General features: G+C 41.5%; 1 protein-coding gene across 1 annotated transcript in view; it reads left to right on the top strand.

The window, feature by feature from the left end:
* LOC108666668 overlaps nt 1-24,014 on the top strand; it is a 65,598-nt gene that overhangs the window by 23,136 nt on the left and 18,448 nt on the right. Inside the window, exons 3-14 of the mRNA XM_047883128.1 lie at nt 7,516-7,684; nt 8,224-8,357; nt 10,703-10,924; nt 11,575-12,087; nt 16,727-16,987; nt 18,783-18,852; nt 19,650-19,912; nt 20,324-20,560; nt 20,813-21,016; nt 21,472-21,683; nt 22,575-22,709; nt 23,365-23,521. Coding sequence (XP_047739084.1) covers nt 7,516-7,684; nt 8,224-8,357; nt 10,703-10,924; nt 11,575-12,087; nt 16,727-16,987; nt 18,783-18,852; nt 19,650-19,912; nt 20,324-20,560; nt 20,813-21,016; nt 21,472-21,683; nt 22,575-22,709; nt 23,365-23,521 — 2,577 coding nt within the window. The remainder of the gene's footprint in view (nt 1-7,515; nt 7,685-8,223; nt 8,358-10,702; nt 10,925-11,574; nt 12,088-16,726; nt 16,988-18,782; nt 18,853-19,649; nt 19,913-20,323; nt 20,561-20,812; nt 21,017-21,471; nt 21,684-22,574; nt 22,710-23,364; nt 23,522-24,014) is intronic.

Below are 24,014 nucleotides of genomic sequence, written 5' to 3'. Positions count from 1 at the left end.
TGTGCTCCCAGTGAATTTTCAGTGAAATTTAATGGGTTCGGTTCTTGGATCACCTCCGCAATTTGGCTCAATATTCAGGAATTTTTCACCAAGGCTGCACAAATGTACAAAGTTGTCTTCACGCGAGTTATTAACCGCGGCATGAGGCACGGCGGCTTTCTTAAGTTCAACATCTAAGTTTGAATTGAAATAACTGTTCGTCGAAATAGACGACCTAAATAATATTAAACTTCTCTGGTCCACAAGTTTAGATTAACTTACTATTGAGTTCTCAGTTAAGATTGACCACCTAGTAAGGCTTGTTAGAAATCAACGTCGCATCATCGTCGGCCAAACCTTGTCCTCCTAAAATCAGTTTTCATTCAAATTAAACCTCACACGCGGCCATAACGAACTGGTATATTGATTCTCCAAGTCCCAATTTGTAATTTAGTGAAGACCAATTGACAGTATTAATTGCGTTAAACTTGAACAAGATTTAGATGTTTGTATTATCGTATTTTACTTGATCGGCGAGCTGAGAAATAAAGTATGACGCTTCACAGTCAAGCTGCTCCTTCTCAATTGCTCCTGCTGTTGAAATAACTAATCAGATGCAAGCTTGAATAATTCAATACTACAGACCACGCCACGACCATCTGGCTCTCTTGCAGACTTTCCGCCATGACATGCAGTCTGGCTCTCCTACAGACTATGCCAAAAGCATCTACCTTGAAATATGCAAACGGATACCAGGTGAACCGTGCAGACGATCATGACGTGAACCGTGCAGACGATCATGACATGAACCATGCAGACAATCATGACGTGAACCATGCAGACGATCATGACGTGAACCGTGCAGACAATCATGACGTGAACCGTGCTCGCACGTGAAGGGTCATGACAACTCATCATATCACATGACAAGGTTGCTGGAAACGACTCTATAGAAAACAATGCACATTAACAACCGCAAAAATTTGTCGGAAATGGAAAGTTTAAGCTCGAGCTCTGCTGCAACAAAAATATGGTATTTTATCGTCGATTGCCTCTCGGGGTCGGATGTTGCGTGACCGTTGATTGTTGACCAGACGGTGCACTGTTGATAAGGATTGCGCAGCGTTGATAAGGAATGCGGAACGTTGATGAGGAATGCGCAGCGTTGAAAAGGGATGCGTAGCGTTGATAATTCTGGCCAAGCTTTACGCCCAAACTTGACTATGATGAACTTGGGTGATCTCGGTCTCTGCTCTCACGCGTTAATTATTTTTTATAGGCGCAAAAAGTGACCGATTAAGCGCGTTATGTAATAGAAAGTATTGCGATTAGCTCGTGAACGAAAACTTTCGGATGCTTCTTAAATTTTAGGAGTTTAATTAAAAAAAATAAGATTTGATCAATGGTAAGAGTTCAATAGCGAGAGATTTCGGTTATGTATGTTGTCATATATCTTTAATAATCTTTAATAATAGGGTCTGTATAGCTTGAACTGCTCAAATCTTATTGTAGGAATTAAAGTAAACCTGCTTGAATTTTTGGCCTCAATGGTTCAATGACCGTTGCAGTGATTGCTTCTAAGGACATCGTACAGCCTAAAAGGCTGCGGTAGTTTGTTAGGGAAGGCAACCCCTGCCATTTTCGTCTGCAATAAGTGGATACCCGCGATCCCAATTCGTCGGTTCAGGTTAATTTGTAAGAGGGATGTTTACTCAGAAGGAGAGAAAGTGCATTTAACATCTTAGGTCTAGTTGAACTAACGAACCAAGTTTAAATTCTATATTCATTTCATGTTCTATTGGAATAAAATTATGATTAAGTCGAACGCCTTCAGAGTTCAGAATGAGTAAAGTTAAACCATAGAACTGATTTCTTACGCTGCATACGTGCGACCTGCGTCTATATTGAATGTCTCGCTGTCTGAGCTCAATAGTATTGAGTTCACTTCGTTATAACACCAGCTGTGATCAACCAAACTGCGCACCATCTGTCGGTTAGAACTACCGACAACAGAAGCCCAACTCTCTTTCCAGTGACCGCTTGACGAAGCTAAAAAATGGAATTTCAAGATGCGCATGGTTGAGGTGAAACCCCGTAACCGCGCTGCGACAACTCTCCCTATGAATGCATGTTGGGAACCTCGGGGTGCTGGCGTCCGCCGTAGGAATAGCATATAAGTGCTGGGACTGTTTGCCCCCTGCCGAGGTTATCAGGACCGAGGTATTGCAAGTGTTTGTGGTGGTCCCGCTTGAGTGACCAGGAAGGATGTGCGATGGAAACGAAAGTCCCAAACGTCAACTAGAGAAGTCCCAAACGTCAACTATTGAAAATTTATGTGTAAAGTTACCGTTTAAGCGTTTGCTGCGATATAAAGTTAATGTATACTTGTTTCATTCGTTTCATCGATGTAATTTTACTATGAATTTATTCTCAATACTATTGAAGCTTTGCCAAGACAATAACGCTTGAGCTAAATACGCGAACTCTTGTTTACCGATTCGGGTAAAGTTGATGATAATAATTAATATTTTCTTGCCTCGTATTCGTAATTCCATTTAATTCGAACGCATGGCATGGAGAAAGCAAATGGATGCTTAGTGGAGTAGCCATAGGCTGGTGGCCACTAGGAGGCTGACCGACCACTCGTGAGAGTGGAGTAGCCATGAGGCTGGTGGCCACTAGGAGGCTGACCGACCACTCGTGAGAGTGGAGTAACCATAGGCTGGTGGCCACTAGGAGGCTGACCGACCACTCGTGAGCTGTCTCTTATACACATCTAGATGTGTATAAGAGACAGGCCATAGGCTGGTGGCCACTAGGAGGCTGACCGACCACTCGTGAGAGTGGAGTAGCCATAAGCTGGTGGCCACTATAGGAGGCTGACCGACCACTCGTGTGAGCGAGTTACAGAAGTATTTCGATCTGACCATTGTGAACGCTTAATGAGAATGATGAGGTTGATAAGAATGATACAGATGAAGAGAGTGATATGGATGATAATGTATATGAAACGCATGAAGAGGATGAGATAGAGTCCGACAATGTAAGTAATAGTGGTGATGCGGATTAAAAATAATATGATGAACACCAATGATGGGAATAATCTGAATTAGAAGTATGATTTGGATGATACAGATAAGTGAGATACTATGGGCAATGCAACGATAATGATATAGTGATGGATATAGATTATTATGGATGACATAGTAGATGATTATGGCAATATAAGTGATACAGATGAGAAAGTGTTTCTATTACGATAATTAACGCAGCATTTCGACGTTTTACGGTGCATGCCGCTTTAATAACGGCGTCATAACGACGTGTGACAGCGCATTTTCCCACGCACTCCGTCTTGCCTGCGTCGCGTGCTGTTTACTGTTGTGCTTGTGCTGTTTACTGTTGTGCTTGTGTTGTTTACTGTTGTGCTTGTGCTGTTTACTGTTGTGCTTGTGCTGTTTACTGTTGTGCTTGTGCTGTTTACTGTTGTGCTTGTGCTGTTTACTGTTGTGCTTGCTCTGTTTACTGTTGTGCTTGCTCTGTTTACTGTTGTTCTCGCTCTGTTTACTGCTGTGCTTGCTCTGTTTACTGTTGTGCTTAATTTGTTTACTGTTATGTTGGCTTCATTTACTGTTGTGATATTGTGAAACTAATGTGTCGTTTACTGCCTTATTTTCTAACCTGTTCACGTTGCTGTTAATTATTGTTTACGCTTCCCTCGTTTGGAAAAAGACGATTAAAAAGCTAAGCGTGAAATTTAAACAAAGACAAATAATTCTTTACGACAGGAGATACTCGCAAGTTAATTGATTAACCTGACATGAATAAGGACGAGGACAATAATAATTATAATAGTTATACGATAGACAACCAATAATAGTGACGCAAGTACGGAAACTAAGATTATGAGCTTACGAGTTACTAGATAAGCCGGTGAGTCCAGACCCTAGAAAGAAATGCGAATTTAGAATTAGAGCATCAGAAGTATGGCCCCTGGGGCCATACTTACAAAACTCGCTAAGTGAACGTAAGTACTTGCGCTCTATTTTCTTGTCTATGATTGGTGGATTTTGCTTGAAAGGCCGTCAATGATTGACTGATGAACTTACGATCTCTTAAATTTTTTTGAAAGTATAGGCACAGCTTGACCGCGGACTACGAAGTCCTAAACTCATCATTAGAAAAACAACTAGCAATTATTGCGGATTATCCGCAATAATTGTATATTCTATTCTATTTAGCCCAAATTCTATCTAGTATATAGAGATACCGGTACTATATTCTATCGATCTAGATAGTATATTCTATCTATTTAGCACAGCAGTAAATAATGGGACAAGACTTTATTGCTCTCGTATCACGTCTCGAAGATCGCCTTCCCAGAATGGGACGAAATAATCAACATATCTTCTTATAAACTGGGCACGTAAGTGAGTAAGATACAAATAAAGTTATCTTTTAAAAAAGGTTGAACTATTCCCTGACCGTTCTGAAATTTTAATTTACCTGTATTATTTAGAATATATGCTATTATTACTACGAAATTCAGCTGTTTTTAAATCGTTATTTTTCACTCGTTATAGTGTGCCAGCCGTCTTTAGAAATGCCACACCAGCTTTAAAAGTTGTCACCTACTTTAATTCTCTACCGGGCGTTGTAAAAATGTATTTAATATGGACGTTTAGTGATGTTTTTGAACAATTCGCAATTCTCATATCGTCCGCACTGTAAGTTATGCTCGGGTTACAGCTGCTTAAGTTGTAAGTGCAATTCACGTGATCGATTGTCTTCAAGTCGTGGAAGTAAACACGAAATTCGGAACGTGTCCTTGTAGTGCGTGCAGCAGTGCGTGCATGTATTGAGTTAGTGCCTGTATTGCCTCAGTGCGTGTAGCAATGCGTGTATTGAGTTAGTATGTATTAGTTAGACTCTCTGGCTTCGTTAGTTATTGTATGTTTATTTGTTACTGTATGTCTTCGTATGTATGTTTTATTTGATTATATGTGATCGTTTGTTAGTGTGCGTGTTCATGTGTGTACGTGTCTGCATGCGTGCATGTGTTTTCTCGTGTTGGTGTTTGAATGTTAGTGAAAATACGATAGTATGGAAGCTACAACCTTGCCCTCTGCGATCTCGCCTGTCAATGCAGTCATTATACATATGAGATTGTTATACATATACAAGAAGTTTATTAGATCGTGCAGGAATGCCAAGCAAGGATGTATAGGGAGGCATGATTGCATGTACTTGCTGATCGAGCTCAGCCTTGCTTGCCCTTTACGCCCGTGATCTTGTCACCCGTGTGGAAATCTAGAGCTTTCTTCTCTTACCACTACGTACTCCCCCAACTCTCATTACTCTTACTTTCTTCAGTTTTATTGGCAATATCAATTACAATGATGCGTTATCAATTAAATAATAACTCTATGTATGCCTATAAACTAAATTCGAAATAATATATTATATTCAGTATTCGTAGAACATATATGTATGTTCTACGAGTATGTACCGGTATGTCATATGTATGCCATGTATTAACGGAGCCGTTTCAGACTGGGGCCATACTTTTAACTCGCAAGTTAACATAAATACTTACGCTCTATTTTCTTGTCTAAGATTGGTGGATTTTGCTTGAAAGGGCGTCAATGATTGGCTGATGAACTTACGATCTCTTAACTATTTTTGAAAGTATGGGCCCTGCGAGCATCAGTGCGCATGCAGTGGCGTGCCACATGGAAGCGTTCTTGGTCCTATTTTGTTCGTCGCTTTTATAAACGATCTACCAGAAGCAGTGTCCAGCGTGTGCCATGTATGCCGACGACACAAAAGTTTATTATACAGTGAAGAATGCGTCAAATAAAGCGCAATTACAAGATGATCTTGACAGCTTAGTTAACTGGGCTGATACGTGGCAGCTGCGGTTTAATGCTGACAAGTGTAAAGTACTTCACCTCGGGAAGAACAATGAACAGCAAGATTACAGTATGAGAAGACATGGTTGCAACGAGAGAATAATGATTGAAAAGTCTAGTGTGGAAAAAGATCTCGGAGTTTACGTCGACAACGAGCTGAAAATTTCTAAGCATGTTGAAACGCAAGCTAACACATCCAACAAACTTCTTGGACTAATCAGACGCTCATACGAGTTCCTAGAAGCAGAAGCGATGAAGCAGTTGTTTGTTGCCGTCGTGCGCCCTAATCTAGAGTTTGGAAACGTTGTGTGGTCACCGAGATTTGAAAAGGACAGAAATTTAGTAGAGAGTGTTCAAAGTCGTGCAACAAGGATAATTCCGGGCATGAAGGGCAAGTCATATGAAGGAAGATTGAAGATTATGAAGCTTCCAAGCCTCAGTTATCGACGTCTGCGTGGGGACCTCATTGAAGCATACAAGTATACTCATGGTCTATACAAGGTCCCAGAAGGATTACTAGAATTTGAAACAAGAACCAACACCAGAGGCCACAACTATAAACTAAAAAAAATACTGCGCTGCAGCTTCTCCACGCGACAAAATTTCTTCTCGCTTCGAATCACCGACTTGTGGAACGGCCTTTCCGATTACGTCGTTGGCGCTCCAAGTATGAACGCGTTCAAGAACAGACTAGATAAAGCTATGAAGAAATATATATTTAGACTTGAAGTGCCTGGCACCATATCGAACCCGGTGGAAGACTAGTATATATTTCAAACTATCGTCAGGCCTGAAAAGATCCGGTCAAATGACACGATTTTAGATCTTCTGTGAAGAAGGCATGAAAAGTAAAAGAATCGGCAACAGGCCATATCAGGCATAGGTACTCTTCAGCGCCGGCATCACTATGTTATGTTATGTAGTTGAGAAAGAATCTTTTAAACGCGCTAATTCTTCGTTTGCTTTGTGTAAACAAACGAGAAAGTTTGAAAATCAATTCTTTACAACGACGTTCACCCTAGCTAATTCATGGATTCGGTAGAAATTATATCTAAACTTGATTTGGTGCTGAAAACATGTAATTATACATTAACTGACGGCTCTGGCATGCACAAGCTTCTTCAACTTTTTTGCCTAACGTACGATGTTGTGAATATTATATGAGAATGTGTCAAGCAGGGTTCTCGTTTAGAAATATTTTGAGCGTTTGTGCCATCAGAAAATAAAGAAAATACCGTTCATTCTTTTACTGTGCGATTACAGGTTTTGCCCAGTAAAAGACAGTTTTCCATACTGCATGATGCCGGATTTTTAATTCATTGGGTGACCGCATGGCCTTTGATCATTTATGAACAATCGTTTATTAATGGGTTCGTTTCAGGATTAAAATTCATTAAGTAAATCGTTACTTCTCTGAATAAATGCTCTTATTATATTTAATGTTTGTTGTTTTGACCCACACTCTTCAAGCAAAAGGCATGTGTTCAGAAGGGGTCTAACAGAAGGGTCTATTTGCAGGCAACAAGACCACCATGCTGGTCCAGGGGTCTAACTGAACGGTCTGTTTGCAGGCAACAAGACCACCATGCTGGTGCAGGGGTCTAACTGAACGGTCTGTTTGCAGGCAACAAGACCACCATGCTGGTGCAGGGGTCTACATTCGACGTGACGTGGCATCTGGCATACCCTCATCAAGGGGGCTACCGCATCGAGCTGCTAGACCAGCAGCAGCGCGTCGTCGCAGACCTCACCAACAGCGACGGCGAGACCCTGCTAGTCCAGGGAGACCCTACGTGAGTCCAAGGCTTTGGCATGTTACGAAAATTTTAAATTTTGTTCGATATTTTTTTACCTTTTTTGCTTTCGTCCATACGATTTAAGATAATTATTATATTACCATTATTGGCTCCTGAAAGAATATTGTAATGCCTTTATTGGCTCTGGAAATGGATTAAATGGCAACTTTATGCATTTGTTGTCTTGCAAAAACTGACGTGTGAAAAATTATCATTAAATTCGCAATAATTTGAAGTTAAGAAAAAGTGTTCGTTCTGTGTTTGTGTGAAAAATGAAGCACTTGATTGCTTACGTCAACTCTATGACACACCTAGTCCCATGACACACCTAGTCCCATGACACACCTAGCCCCATGACACACCTAGCCCCACGACACACCTAGCCCCACGTCAGCTTCTGATTTGGATTACCAGAAGCTGGGGCGACTCTAAATTTTGTTAGGGTTGACACACCTAGTCCCATGACACACCTAGTCCCATAGTCCCACGACACATCATGCCCCATACGCCGCCTTCATCACGGCCGTATACCGCAGGGCGCAGACACAGCGCGTGACGCTGCCCCAGGACACGCTGTGCAGCGGCTGCGTGCTGCGTCTGCTGCGGCAAGCGGCCGAGTGGGGGCCGCGGTACCAGTTCTGGTCCTGCGCTGATGTTGACATCGTCAAGCGTGGGTATTAGGGGTAGGGTAGGGTATTAGGGGTATTTAAATATAAATACCCTATTAGGAGTAGGGTATTAGGGGTAGGGTATAAGGGGTAGGGTATAAGGGGTCGGGTATTAGGGTATTTAAATATAAATACCCTATTAGAGGTACAGTATTAAGGGTATTTGAATGTAAATACCCTATTAGGGGTAGGATATAAGGGGTCGGGTATTAGGGGTAAGATTTTAGGGGTAGGGTATTAGGGGTATTTAAATAAAAATGACCTATTAGGGGGAGGGTATTAGGAGTAGGGAGGCTGATCAAGGGGTAAATATGAGGAAGGTGGGTGGTGAAATGGGAAGGTAATGATGATAGTTGAGAGAGGAGGGCGATGGTTAGGAGGGAAGATGAATTAAAAATGTGGTAATTCAGTGACACTAGTAGGGCTGGAAGCGAGATTGTCGTTGGTTTCAATTTGTTTCTTTTTAGTCTATGGTCTTGTAATAAATTTTGAAATCTCCTCTAGATTATAAAGGCTCTAGAATTGTCCATGTAGACATGATTTACTTCATGTTGATGCTGAATGTGCTATCATCAGGCATCATCGAATAACTTGAGGCAGCGTTTCTTGATACGCGATGATGCTGTAAAACATTCCATATGACAATCATTATGGCTGTCATGACTGCATACTTATTATGCTGACGCTCTGTCAACCTAACACAAACTCGCTTACTCGAACTCTACTCGTTTTCTTTCTTATCGCTCATTTTAACCAACATTTCTTCATATTCATTCATTCAACATGGGTGTTGGTAAAATGATGTTAAAGGCTATCTATATCTTAAAGGCTATATATATTCTTACAGGCTATATCTGTAATTGATCTATATAATTGATCACCTGCCTGTTCGAATATTGCAGGCTGAGGACGACAGCCATCACGTTAATCAAAAGCATTAACCTCTACTTGAACTTTACCCTCTACTTGAACTTTAACCTCTTGAACTTTAACCTCTACTTGAACTTTTACCTCTACTTGAACTTTTACCTCTACTTGAGCTTTAACCTCTACCCAAACTTTAGCTTCTACTTGAACTTTAACCTCTACTTGAACTCTAACCTCTACTTGAACTTAGTACATGCCAAATCAACCAACATTTTATTTAAATATAATAACTTCATAAATTGTTCAGCCATTCGTTTGTAACGAACTCGTTCTCTTTCATGCTGCCTACAGGCGATAATTCTTCCCAAGAACAATCCAGTGAGTAACAGGAGTGTTTAATGTAAATAATTTTGTTTACTTTAAACTTCACGGTGACCAGTTTTTTCAACGCACCATCAGTCATTTAGAATGAATATGTATAGAATATTTCCACCTATACATGACACAAATACAAATATTTGCTGATGATAAGTGCCCGACGACTGCCAATAGTCGCCAATTTCAACGAAACCGTTTAAACAACTTGTTTTTTCAACATTTTCATTCTAACAAATTTGAGAAAAAACTCGGTCATATAATCACAAACTAACGCTGGGCCTCGGTCATAATGCCGAGTCATCCACCGAGCTAGAATTAATGGTCAAAATTAGGCGCGTTGATTCGTTGATATTAACGTACCTACTCGTAGATTAAATACCGTAGGCGTTGCGAGTAAAAAACCTAGGTGCATCTGTTCGTTTAAATCTCGCTTTCACTGCTGTATAAAATTTGATTGTCAATTTATAGAAATTTAAAATAAAATTGTCGATTTCATTTGTCGTTGGAATGAGAGCAAAGCTGTCGAACACAAACCTAGCTTTTAAACCTGCTCTGGAGCCATCGTCTATATACTCTCGATATGCAATTAAAGTATCCTCTACAATTGGCCTGAGAAAATTTACGAAATGCGCTCATCTTTTTTTCGATTATTAACACTATCTCGTACCACTGTACCAAGGAGAAAATTCATTAAAAATATAATTAGTTTGCCCACATTATAATCTAACCGTAAAATTCCAGCCAAGAAAACAAAAAAAAAAAATTGTAAATTTTGTAGGCGTTTTGACCTAGTATATAACATAACGCATTTCAACTTGTTTACTTCCTTTTCAGCAATATTAACTTGTTTAACTTTTGTAAAAGAATTTCAACTTGTTTTGGCTTACTACAGGCCGCTTAATGCGATATCATAACGCAATTTCAACTTGTATTGGCTTACTACAGGCCGCTTAATGCGATATCATAAAGCAATTTCAACTTGTTTTGGCTTGCTACAGGCCGCTTAATGCGATATCATAACGCAATTTTAACTTGTATTGCTTGCTGCAGGCCGCTTAATGCGATATCATAACGCAATTTCAACTTGTATTGCTTGCTACAGGCCGCTTAATGCGAGAGAAGTGCAGCAAGAACGGCATCTACATGGTGGACAAGTGCCGCTGTAACCCAGGCTACTACGGCGCCTCTTGCCAGTACTACAACGAGTGCGAGACTGACGCAGACTGTGGTACTTATGGCAAATGTGTTGACATCGACGCTACTTCCTATCCCAAGAAGCAGTGCTACTGTCAACAGGGCCGCTTCGGCAGCAAGTGCAGTAAATGTGAGTCATGAGTGCAGTAAATGTGAGTCACGAGTGCAGTAAATGTGAGTCATGAGTGCAGTAAATGTGAGTCACGGGACTCTGGGTGAATACACGAGTAATATGTTCAATGTTACCCATGTTCAATATTATACAATAATATGTTCAATAATAATATGTTGTTAATATATTCAATATTACCCAATAATATGTTCATGGGTAATATGTTCAAGGAGTGACACATTTTCTGCACAGACCAATTGTTCTTTATCTGGCCAAACAGGGTAAGCATGACCCACAGAAAAGTAATAAGTTTTTCGCTATTATGACAAAGCCTCGCCCATTTTTGTGAGTGATATGTTAGGTATCATAATCATTATCCTGATGATTTGTGAACGTTGTTCAGGAGTACTCGACGTTCTTGACGCTATTTTTAATTAACATTTCTTCATCTTCAATTGTTCATTTAAGTCAAGATAGGATTTTGATTGAAAAATGTTATAAAAAATTACTCGATATATTTCATCCTGTAAACCTCATTTACTTACTAAGACATTTTTCATTTCGCTGCCTCAGAATACTATAAATTACTGGCCGGTTAACATGGGTGCGTCCTCATGCGTCCTTCACATTATTTTGATACCTGACTGAAACAGTTTACATTTTTCCAGCCTCGCTTCTGCGCCAGGCGAACCAAGTTAACCTGAACATGTTCGTAAAGAAAGAACTTGGCCCTCGGCTGGTGATGTACTATCGCTTCGTCAAGAACCCTGACCAGACGGACCAGATAGAGGTAGCACTGGTAGGTAATGGTACCTCGTACATAGCAGTGGGCTGGAGACCTAGCAGTGTTACCACCACATGCCGACAATTCCCTTACATCGCTGGGGATGTTGGGGGGACCATGTGGAAGCAGCAGGACGCCGCGCTGTTGGATGCGATACAGAAGAAGAAAAACGAAACGTCTACTAAATCTGGACCAGCAACTGCTCCTGAACCCGAACCCGAGTCGGAAAGTGAACCCGAACCCGAAAGTGAACCTGCGTCCGGCACTACTAGTCAGCCGGAACCCGAACCTGAGCCTACCAGTAGTCCGAAAGAACCGAAACCAGAACCGACCACGGGAACCACGACTGAACGCGCGACTCAGGGCGACGTCACCGAGAAACCCCGCAGCCTGTCAGGTATGTGCCTCTTCCCCTTAACTTCCCCGCTACTTCCCCTTGACTTTCCCGCGACTTTCCCGCGACCTCCCCGCGACTTTCCCGCGACTTTCCTGCGACTTTCCCGCGACCTCCCCGCGACTTTCCCGCGACTTTCCTGCGACTTTCCCGCGACCTCCCCGCGACTTCCCCGCGACTTTCTCTTGACTTCCCCGCGACTTCCCCGCGTATGTTAGTACTTGAGGCTTGCATGTCACGGGCGTGGGGATTAGGCTGGTAATACTTTAATGTGCATGTGCTCTCTTTATATCAGCTACACTCCTCATAAACCCTAGTGTGGTCACCAGTTTCGCTGCTACCTTATTGAAGTCGCAGTAACTGTCATTGAAGTAACTTTGATCGTGGTAAATATTATTGCAGTAATTAAAGGACCTGGCTTTAAATTTGGTATCAGTGGAAAACATTGCACTAATTAATAGGTTCTGTCGGTATGGTGTCCATTTTTGCTCTAAGTAAATTTGCCGGCTTCTTAACCAACCTTAACCCATGCTCTCATAATCCATCATATAAATCTAATGTTAAGGTTATTTATACATGGAATTAAGCGTGCGTATTCAATAAAAAAATGCATTTATCTCATAAAACAATTTGTATGCACACAGTTCCTATTATGTTTGTAGCATCTAAGCTTGTTGACGATTACAATACTGTTAAGGTATAGCCATCAGATTTGAACGTGTGTATTATACTCATACGCACTATATTTGAACATATGTACTGCATAACTATGTTAATCTATAGCTGATACAAAAGCCAGCTGTCTTAGTTGAGTAACCATCTCTTCAATGCCCGAATTCGCAAGTTACAAGCCAAGTCTTCGTTAATGCTTCAATTATTGTTTGTAATTATTACAATTATTGCGCATTGTAATATAGCTTCATTATGCGGGATGTGGACGCCTCATCGCGTAGATGTTGCCAACGCCAGGTGGATCTGACGAAGAGTTACGCAAAAATTGTCATCAAATCTTTCTTATTTATTGACTTCGTATGGAAGATGTTATTTCCAAAGGATGTTTTCAGCTCAAACCATATACCGTACACGTGAAAAACATTATTTATGGTTTTATGGTTCCGTTTAAGCAGCCATGCTGAGGTTAACTTGACATTCTTGCTGCAATTTTCGCCCCTAACTGAGGCGTCTGTGAGCCTCTGTGGCCACAATTAGAATGTCCACCAACTTCCCGCAACCCGAACACCCACTAACTTACCGCAACCAATAGAATTTCCACCAAATCCACACATCCCGTTCAACGACCTACCCAGGATTTGAAACAACTCAGCGTCCTTCCATCCCTAGACCTCCTGCGTCCTTCCATCCTCTGACCTCCTGCGTCCTTCCATCCTCTGACCTCATGCGTCCTTCCATCCTCTGACCTCCTGCGTCCTTCCATCCTCTGTCCTCCTGCGTCCTTCCATCCTCTGACCTCATGCGTCCTTCCATCCTCTGACATCCTACGTCCTTCCATCCTCTGACCTCCTGCGTCTTCCATCCTCTGACCTCCTGCGTCCTTCCATCCTCTGTCCTCCTGCGTCCTTCCATCCTCTGACCTCATGCGTCCTTCCATCCTCTGACATCCTGCGTCCTTCCATCCTCTGACCTCCTGCGTCTTCCATCCTCTGACCTGCGTCCTTCCATCCTCTGACCTCCTGCGTCCTTCCATCCTCTGACCTCCTGCGTCCTTCCATCCTCTGACCTCCTGCGTCCTTCCATCCTCTGAACCATTGCGTACAACATTTCTGTCACGTAGAGAAGTCCTATGGATGCTCACGATGTTTTAATTTTGGTCGACAAGCGATGTAATGGTCATGGCGAAATACTATGACCTGCCCTGATAACTTTTGTCTATATTTTCTTATGTAACAATTTGGGATATTCATGATAGTTACAGCAGCTCCTGCATACGTTTGGCTGCTGCTTGTTGTGTTCTCAGTTAACAACGCCACGAACTCATGTCCCCATCTCTCCGGCATTTGCCTCTGTTCTCCAGCTGTTAGTTCTGCCTATGCCTTCCTGTTAGTTCTGCATATGCTTTCCTGTTAGTTCTGCCTATTTTTCCTTGTTAGTTCTGTTCCTGACTCCTTGTTAGTTCTGTCCTTGTATCCCTATTCTATCATATCTACATTTTTCAATTCTATACAATCCCTATCTCTCCATCAGCCGCTAGTCCTATTCTTCATCAGTTTTGTCCTAGCAGTTCTAGTTCTGGCATCATGCTTCATCACTGAACATGCTATGGAGAACAGCGCTGTGCACGAGCGAGCGTTACTTCCAGGTTCTCGCATGTACTGTAATATTTTTCTCGCGCTTTATGAGGCGCATGCTCCATCTTAACTTTTTTCTCTAATGTAGTTTTACTGCCTGGCCGCCCACAGAAGAAAAACTCATTTATTCGAGAACTTTTCTCGGGGTGGAACATTATACCCACATTTTAGATAGAATTGGGTATTCTTTTTCCTTCATTGTATTTCTAATTATAACCCTTTTCTGTATTCTACTTTTTTATCATTCTCAACAAGCACTTAATGTCAACTGCAACACATAGCAATGCCTAAATTTCACACCATCGTAACGTAAATATACTTTAATCACCCATATGCCTCTGCACTGAAGTACTTACGTTGTTACTGTCATCTAATTTATTTCATTGCCACATTTCTATCATGACAACCTGTATAAGAATTTTTAAAATATTTTTAAATTTTTATAACATTTTTGAAAGTTTTTGAGGCCTGAATCAAGTTAATTAGATGACGCTCCCTTAAGTAACCAGCCTATATATATACAGTAATTTTGGGTTTAAGCGTGCTAGCTTTGATGACCACAGCTTCTGTTAAAACTAATAAATGTTTCCATCTTAGTCCAAATAAGCTATATCAAGCACTTCAAAGCAGAGATCATCCCAACAGAGGAATATTACAGACTCCAGGACCAGATGAGAGACCAGCAGAGGCGCTGAAGGCCGACCCGGATATTTCCACAACATGTTGCACTGAACGTTCTACTCGTAGAGGTTTTGGGAAGTGGAACAAGTCCCGGCAGGCTGGAAGGAGGGACATCTCGTAAAAAATTTCAAAAATGGAGACTTCAGCCAATGCGGGAATTACATAGGCATCACTTTTGTCCAAGTGGCGATCAGGGTTCTCAAAAAGGGCGAACTGAATGTCCCAACGGAATTTATGATTCGGGACCGCCTGGCAAGCTTCCGACAAGACCAATTTTTTAAAGGCCAAGCGACTCTTCAGATCATCGTAGAACAGTCCATCGAGTGGAACTAGCCTCTATACGTCAATTCTGTAGACCACGTGAAGGGATTCGGCATGCAGTGTGGACCGAGAGACGCTGCGTGTGGGAACTGCTGTGACACTATACCGCATCTCAAGGAAAATCGTCAACCTCATGCGTAACTCATATGACAGACTGAGATGCCGAATATTGCGTGAAGGGACAGAGAATAAGAAGCTTTGAGATGAAGGCGAAGGTCAGGCCCAATTGTAAGCTTTCACTTTTTCTTCATGATCGCAGAAATTCAGTGGAAACAATTGGCTTGTCAGACGATACTTGAATAATGTTGATACTTGGATTTTTGGTCCGAATTCATCTGCGACCGGCCTGGGACCAACTATATTACTGTATAGATGTGATTTTAATCCAAATTTTGCATACTGCCGCATTTTCATAAATTCAATAATATTCAAACTTCAGACAATTCTTCGCCGCGTTTTCTTCCGCCTTTTCATTACCGTCACCATCCTTTTTCACTTTCTGTCGCTGCTTCAATTGTCCCAGTTGAATTCGAGAAAGACATTTTCAACTTTTCTGCAGCGATTTTTGTGCCTTCTTGCCAACTTCCTACCCTCAAGTTCTATAAGAAGCGCACAAGTTTACACTAATTCTACCTTTTTTTACATCCGCTGCTTGTACCACAGCTGCGACTGGACCCCAAGCTGCTTCTACTGCTGCCACTAGACGTAGTAGCGAACCTTCTTCGCTTCTTTCCCCTAATCCTGAATTCACTGCTGTGGCTCCTATGATTCCTCCTTTCTTTACGATCACATCCCAGACAAAAATGACGAGTACTCTGACGTCTGCTGGAACTCCTATGACATCTTCTGGTACTTCTCAGATGTATCCTATCACCACTCCGACATCTTCTAGCACTCCTATAACGTTTTATAACACCTCTTTGACGTCTTCTAGCACCCCTATGACGTCCTCTAGCACTCCTATAATGTCTTCTAGTGCCTCTATAGCGCCTTCTAGTGCTCCTACAGCGTCTTCTAGTACTCTTTTGATGTCATCCACCACATATCTATCCACCACCTCTTCAACATCTTCGACTACGACAACCACTAATCCTGCTTTGACCAGCGATGGGACTACTTCTACCACACCCACTACAACACCTACAACCACACCCGCTACAACACCTACAACCACACCCACTACAACACCGACAACCACACCCACTACAACCACTACAACACCTACAACAACTCCCACTACAACTCTACAACCACACCCACTACAACACCTACAACCACACCCACTACAACACCTACATCTACTACTACTTCTCTCCCTATCACATCAACTACAGCGGGGGTGTCTACCTCCTCTTCGTCGTCTACCAGACTGCCCTCGACGTATTCTACAACTACCAGCACGCCTACAACAACGACGTATTCTACATCTACCAGTACACCTACAACAACAACGTATTCTACCTCTACCAGGCAGCCCACAACTACATATAGCACATCTACAACCACGCCTTATACCACTACTTCTACTACCGCGTTCCCTACAACCAGCACATCAACATCGTCTACAACAACCGAGCGTAGGAGACAGAATAAAGGTGAGGAGCTTCGACCCACGTCTTTCTCTGAGTGACGTCGGACCTCAAGCTTGATAGCTACTGGCTCGTGATTATTTTAGTATTTTTATAAATTTTATGCTTTTGTGACAAATCCGTCAGAAGATTGATCAATAAATGTGCTTATGTTTTAATATTGTATTATCACTGTTCACGCAATTGATGTTCAAAAACTTGCATAATCTAATCTAATGGCAGGACGCTATTATAGTAGAGAAAGACGTCCTGTAGTCTCGTCTGATTGGTACTGTTATGAATGTCTGTTATTTTTTAATTTAATAAAAGCGCTTCCTTTTGTTGTATTTATTCGAGCTGCTATAGATGCCTACCTGCCATGTATTTATTTTTACGTCGAGTGTCTGCATGGAACGTTAATTAATTAAATGTATAATATTGAGTTCATTTATTTCTCACCGCTATCATTCACGCAATTTAATTCGATGACACCCTGTAAAGTTAGAAATTTTCTTACGTAGATTTGAAATATACGTAATGTTCTTACGTAGATTTGAAATATACGTAATGTTCTTGAGTAGATTTGAAATGTACGTAATGTTCTTGAGTAGATCTGAAATCTACGTAATGTTCTTACGTAGATTTGAAATATACGTAATGTTCTTGAGTAGATTTGAAATATACGTAATGTTCTTGAGTAGATCTGAAATCTACGTAATGTTCTTACGTAGATTTGAAATCTACGTAAGTTCTTAAGTAGATTGGAAATATACGAAATTTTCTTACGTAGATCTGAAATCTACCTAATGTTCTTACGTAGATTTCTAAAGCCTATCCTGGTACTCAAAGAAATGAGTGAGACTGTCCCAAAAGCGATGCACCTTTTGCCTTGTGTCAGTCATCCCGATCGAAGTACGTCTCACTGCTGCGTCCGCCCTCTGGTGTAAGAAAGTGTTTCACTAGTTGCACAATATAAACCATACATTTTTATGAGGGATGAGTCAGTCAACGTGTTTTGTTATTTTAATTATTTTCTTTTTGTTTTCGTATTTTTAATTAATTTGTTATTATTTATTTGCTGTGCTACTTTATGTTACGTCACGCGCCATATATGATGGCTTGTCTGCCACTTTACGATGTACAATTTTTAGACCGTTAGTTCACTTGTTAATATGATTGGTAATAAATTGATCCATTTTATTAAGTTCTATTGTGATACATTCTTCTATTTCTTATTTCTTTAGATTGCGTTTTTGCAATGTACACGAATTGGGACATTTTTCGTTTGCCGCATTACCGGTTTTAATTTTGTTTTAATGTAGGATTTGTATTTTTATTTGTTCGAACATTTCTTTGTGGTTATTTTTGTTGTGCATTACATAAGAAATGATTTAATGACGTACAATTTAATAAACAATTAACTCCTCGCATTATCCTGCTCACTCACGTACAGTATCCTATCCCTGTACACGGTCCTATATTAACTCCATTTTGCTCACTTCTTCTCCATGCTTTCTTTTCTTGCTTGTTGCTCCTGTTTTTGTTAGCATGTTCAAAACTTGTATGCGCTTTATTGCACAATTTTTGCTGTGTTTTCTCTGCCTGTCTTGAGTGATTAATCAATTAGAAAACTTTTAAAAGTCTGTAATATTTTATTGGTTCACATTTTCAAGGATTTTGACTCGGCAACAGGCAAGTCGGTCTTGATTGAATTATTTCTGAATTACTATATTATTTTTCCTATTAAGTATATTATAGGTATTATTTCATGACATATTTTTCATAAAATAAAAAATAACTTTATGGTTGCCGCCATGTACAGACCGCCTGTCAGGGCTGCTGGTGCCCAACAACAGAGGCAGGAGGAGTGTCATCCAGCAACGCAGGCTGTCGTGAGTACATCTCGTATTTGTATTAATGATACTATAATGCATTTAGATAATTACTGACACCTTCGATTAATTCATTCGATCGTTTCCAATGTGCATAGTAAGTTATTTATACCTCCAATTGATCCGTTCATTTATAATGCGTATAACAAATTGATTGCTTCTACGTATAGCGTATAGAAAATATTGATATTTTCATTCAATCCTTTCATTTATAATCCTTATTGGTTATTTAAACGTTGAAATAATCCATTCATTTTTATATTCTTTCAAATTTTCAATTAACACATTTATTCATAATGTGTGTTGGAAATTATTGAAAGCTTCGAAATATACATTAATTATCCGTAGATAAATTCATTATCCGTTTAAACATAAAAATCCTTGGCTAGTGAACGACTGCCGACCGGATTGGTACTCATACTCGGTTCATTCTAATAAATATTATGTCACTTGAGAATTTTAAATATGTCTTTTCATCAGGCATGTTAGCATATTGCAATGTGAATATATTGGAACATACATAAAAAAATCCATTCAATTAGAGTGCACGGATTAGCATGAAGAGAAGTTTAGACAAAATTAGTCCCCGTGTTGCATGCATGGGGTTCTTACATGACGTTAATTGGTAAATTGTATTGTTGGTACTTTTAAACTCGCGTTATTACAAAACAAAAGTCGTATTACAGATGCTGGTGTTTAATAAAAAGCATATGAATGAAAGGCTCTCCTCGGAATATTAATGTTTATAAATCTTTCCGTGAATTTTCTGTTACGATTCTATGAATTATTTTGAGCAGACGAAGCAGGCGGTTCGCAGTCCCGCTACTCAAGTCGGGCGGCAACGAAACTGTCTCCGGGGAAGTGGTTACCTCCACTCAAGCAGAGCCTGAGCCTGAATCAAAGGCTGAACCTGGATCGAAGGCTGAACCCAATGCCAAGGCTGAGCCTGAGCCTGAAGCCGAGGCTGAGCCAAAGTCTGAGGCTGACTCTAAAGCTGAGCCTGAGCCTGAAGCTGAACCCAAAGCTTCAGCCGAGATCGGCGCTAATGCCAAGATGGATAGTAAGTGTCTCTTTCTTATTTTGATCTCTCACTCTCAGTAATTATCTCTATTTGTTTTATCTTGGAACCACATTTCGGCTTGCTTTCTATATCCTTGAAAATCGTAATTTTAAAAGAACCAAAGGAAATTTCTAAAAGAACTAATTAATGTCAAGTTTATTTCTTCTTAAAATTAAAATAAAAATTGCTCGTGCTCTAATACCGATGATAGTGTTCGAAGAACTTTACATAAGGGGTGATGTTCATAAATTCAACTTGTGTGATTATACTAACAAATTTAGAATATGGGCAAATTTGAAACTCTACATTATTCATGAAAATCATGAATACCTCCGTGGTATTGAAATGGTATCTGAGTAATGCCGTGGTATCCCCATGACATTACTCAGTACCATCCCTACACATCCCCAGGGTTGTCAGGAGATACCCCGTGGGTGCCGCGGGATGCGGGACTGCACGCTATGGACTGCACCGACATCGTGGTGGGTACCGCACACGGTAACAGTTACCGTGTCATGGATTACTACACCAGGGACCGGTCTACTCCCCGGCCCGACTCCTTTTGGGGAGGAGAAGACAGCATCACGGCGGCCCTGGGCTGGGAGCAGGACGGCGTCACCACCATCGTCTTCCGCAAGCCTGTCCTGGGTACGATAGATACTAATGCTGGTAGTGTAATAATATTTATATCATCATCTATTATTTTTAATTACCTTACTTTTACGTCAAGCCCGTGTGAATAATGTAACATTTATATCACTATCTATTATTTTTAATTACATTTGTTTTACGTCAAGCCCGTTACTGCTAGCAGATCTTAAAGTAACATTTATATCATCACCTATTATTTTTAATTGCTGGGATGTATTTATTACGACTCACCCCTCACCCCACCTGCAGCCACACACCCCAGCGACCAGGCCATAGAGAAGGGCCCCATGCACGTGATCTGGGCCCTGGGCCAGGAGCCGGGACGCTACGTACACAGCCCCCCGTCAGGTCTCGAGAAGGGGGCGCCCTCCGTCCCCGACTTCTACAGGAGGGATGAACTCAAGTACCACGGCCGGGGTGACCAGAGGGGCACGCTCACCATGGAACTCCTGGGTACGTTGTAGGGGTACTTGATGGGGTACTAGAATGAACCCCCACAACGTACCCTTTCTAGTACCCATTCTAGTACCCCCACAGTTATAGTTCTCTGAGGATACTAGAAGGGGTACGTTATGGGGTACTAAATGGGTACTTGATGGGGTAGGTTATAGGGGTACCTAAAGGGGCACGTTGTTGGGGTACTAGATGGGGTACGTAATGGGGGTACTAGAATGGGTACTTGATGGGGTAGGTTATAGGGGTACCTAAAGGGGCACGTTGTTGGGGTACGTAAAGGGGTACGTTATGGGCGTACTTGATGGGGTAGGTTGTGGGGGTACCTGAAGGGGTACGTTATGCGGGTACTGGAAGGGGCACGTTATTGACGGATGGCTTGTAACTCATCCACAAACAAAATCTCTCAATCATACAACAATTTTAAAATTATTAACCACCTCTAAATCCTCCAGGGGATACAGCCTCCCGCGCCCCCGGGGCCCAGACCGTGGACTGGTGTGGGGGACAGTTCGGGTCCCCCGCGGGGTGCTCGGTGCGGGACAACACCTGCAAGTACCACGCGCGGTGGGAGTACCTGGAGGGGGAGGACCTGGTGCGGTACTCCGTCACGTCCTCGGCCCCCCAACGCTGGACCGGCATCGGCTTCAGCGACAACACCAAGATGGTAGATAACTGGTAGATGAAGGTAGATAACTGGGTGGTAGATGAGGATAGATAACTGCACGGTAGATGAGGGTAGATAACTGGACGGTAGATGAGGGTAGATAACTGGTAGATGAGGGTAGATAACTGGTAGATGAGGGTAGATAACTGGATGGTAGATGAGGTGGACGGTAGATGAGGGTAGGTAACTGGACGGTTGATGAGGGTAGATAACTGGGTGGTAGATGAGGGTAGACAACTGGGTGGTAGATGAGGGTAGATAACTGCACGGTAGATGAGGGTAGATAACTGGATGATATATGAGGGTAGATAACTGGATGATATATGAGCTGTCTCTTATACACATCTAGATGTGTATAAGAGACAGGGGTAGCCAAGTNTATTAACACAACACGATAATTTCTCGCCCAAGTTACATCGTCGCCATATTTTTTTATAACAATGCATCAGTCACGAGCATTCAAGAGAGCGAGTCATAAGCTCCTGCTTTCAGCCTGTATTCTTGCCGTGTTGTTAATTTCACATTTAGAAAATAGTTTATTATAATGAACGCTATATAATGTGCTTTTATTAACAACTATTTATAATGTAGGATTGTCAGTGACCACTAATTCTTTTCAATGTGCGCTTTGGTTCTATCTTTTGATCAATACCTTGGTATATAAACTTTTTATGGTTTCTTTGGCCTTATCATCTTCCTATTCCTTTGTCCCTTCACTCACGAATTTTATTACCCTGACCTGATCACTTTCTCTTTGTATTTTCCAAACGCTATTGTATTCCACTAACATTTCTCCCCTCATTTTCTTCCCTCTTTACCCTCACGCTCTCGCTCCTCCCAATTCGGTCTCCGGTGACCCACCACCGCGTCGTGGACACCCCACACCCCCAGCAGATTTCCCCCAGCCACGGGTCAGGACCCCAGTTCCCCGTGACTTACGCCACTCAGTACGGGTCATCCCCGTCCTTCGGGAAGCTGTCCATCTCCTCGCACGGGTCCTCGTCGGGCCCGGACAACATGACCCAAGTTGATGGCCCCACAGAACATTTCCTCAGAGAAGGACATGCTTTACTTATACAAAAATGAATAACATTTATTCTTTTCGTAGTGAATGTTATGTGTTTATTACTTGTAAACTCTTTTGATTTTGTGTTGATGAATATTGCTAATCGTTACATTTCATTTGAAAGTTCGTTTAATCCAAAGTCTTGTTTTCGATTTATAAATTTTTGGGTCACGACACCTTTTCAATAATGTCTAAAAATGTATAAGTTCTACTTTAATGTGCATTTTAAATAACTCTCCGAAACTAACGTATCATACTAACAGACGTTTTACACTACTGGGACAAGATGTGTATAAGAGACAGTCTTTGTACTGGTGACACTTATCTTCGTCTCCGTGCTCACTTATCTTTGTACTGGTGACACTTATCTTCGTCTCCGTGCTCACTTATCTCTGTACTGGTGACACTTATCTTCGTCTCCGTGCTCACTTATCTATGTCTTGGTTACACGTATCTTCGTCTCCGTGCTCACTTATCTATGTCTTGGTTACACGTATCTTCGTCTCCTATTTTACGATTAATACTGCTAAGCGCAAAGCAAAACATGACTCATGAGTATCATCAATGCACGTGTGCTAACAACGTACCCTAACTCACACGTATCTCGTGCCCCAGGACCTAGCGTTCAGCGACAGCACGTGCCTGTACCTCGTATACCCTGTAGGAGGAGGACCTTTCGTCGCCAAGAGCAAGCTCCTCAAGAAACACGACGCGACGCCGCTCTTCTCCACCGAGCGCGTCTGTATTAGGTCCTGCAAGCCGAAGGGCGCAGGTATGTGATTACTGATGTAAATGTAAATATTCTCATGCAAATGTAAATATTTTATTTAAATGTATGAATATTCTGAAGCAAATGTAAATATTACTGATGCAAATGCATGAATATGCTCTAACATACTTTTTTGAGAGAGTAAATATTATTATCTTATAATATCTCACCTTGTATCAGCAGAGAGTAAACCTTATTGTAAGGGTATTTGTATCCCGCTATTAAATGAGCCACGTTATCAAGCGCGTCAATTATGTAATTGTGAACATAGCAAATGTGCGCGCGAAGGCCGTAGGCCTCCGACTTGGTCGCGCTGATTTGAACCATAGCTGATAATTCCTTTTGAGGCTCTCTTCCATCTCAGACCTTTACGATTTTGATCCATTGTACAATTTTGTAGACAAATTTTGGATATCTCCGCCTACAAGATTGATTTGCACCTTGTAATACAGTTTTCGAAATTTTCCAATCAGAAGCACTGATTTCCATCGCTTGA

This window comes from Hyalella azteca, unplaced genomic scaffold (genome assembly GCF_000764305.2).
Source record: "Hyalella azteca isolate HAZT.00-mixed unplaced genomic scaffold, Hazt_2.0.2 contig12078, whole genome shotgun sequence".
Classification (NCBI taxonomy): Eukaryota; Metazoa; Arthropoda; class Malacostraca; order Amphipoda; family Hyalellidae; genus Hyalella; species Hyalella azteca.
The sequence above is the reverse complement of the archived record's forward strand: the minus strand, read 5'-3'. Positions and strand labels throughout refer to the sequence as shown.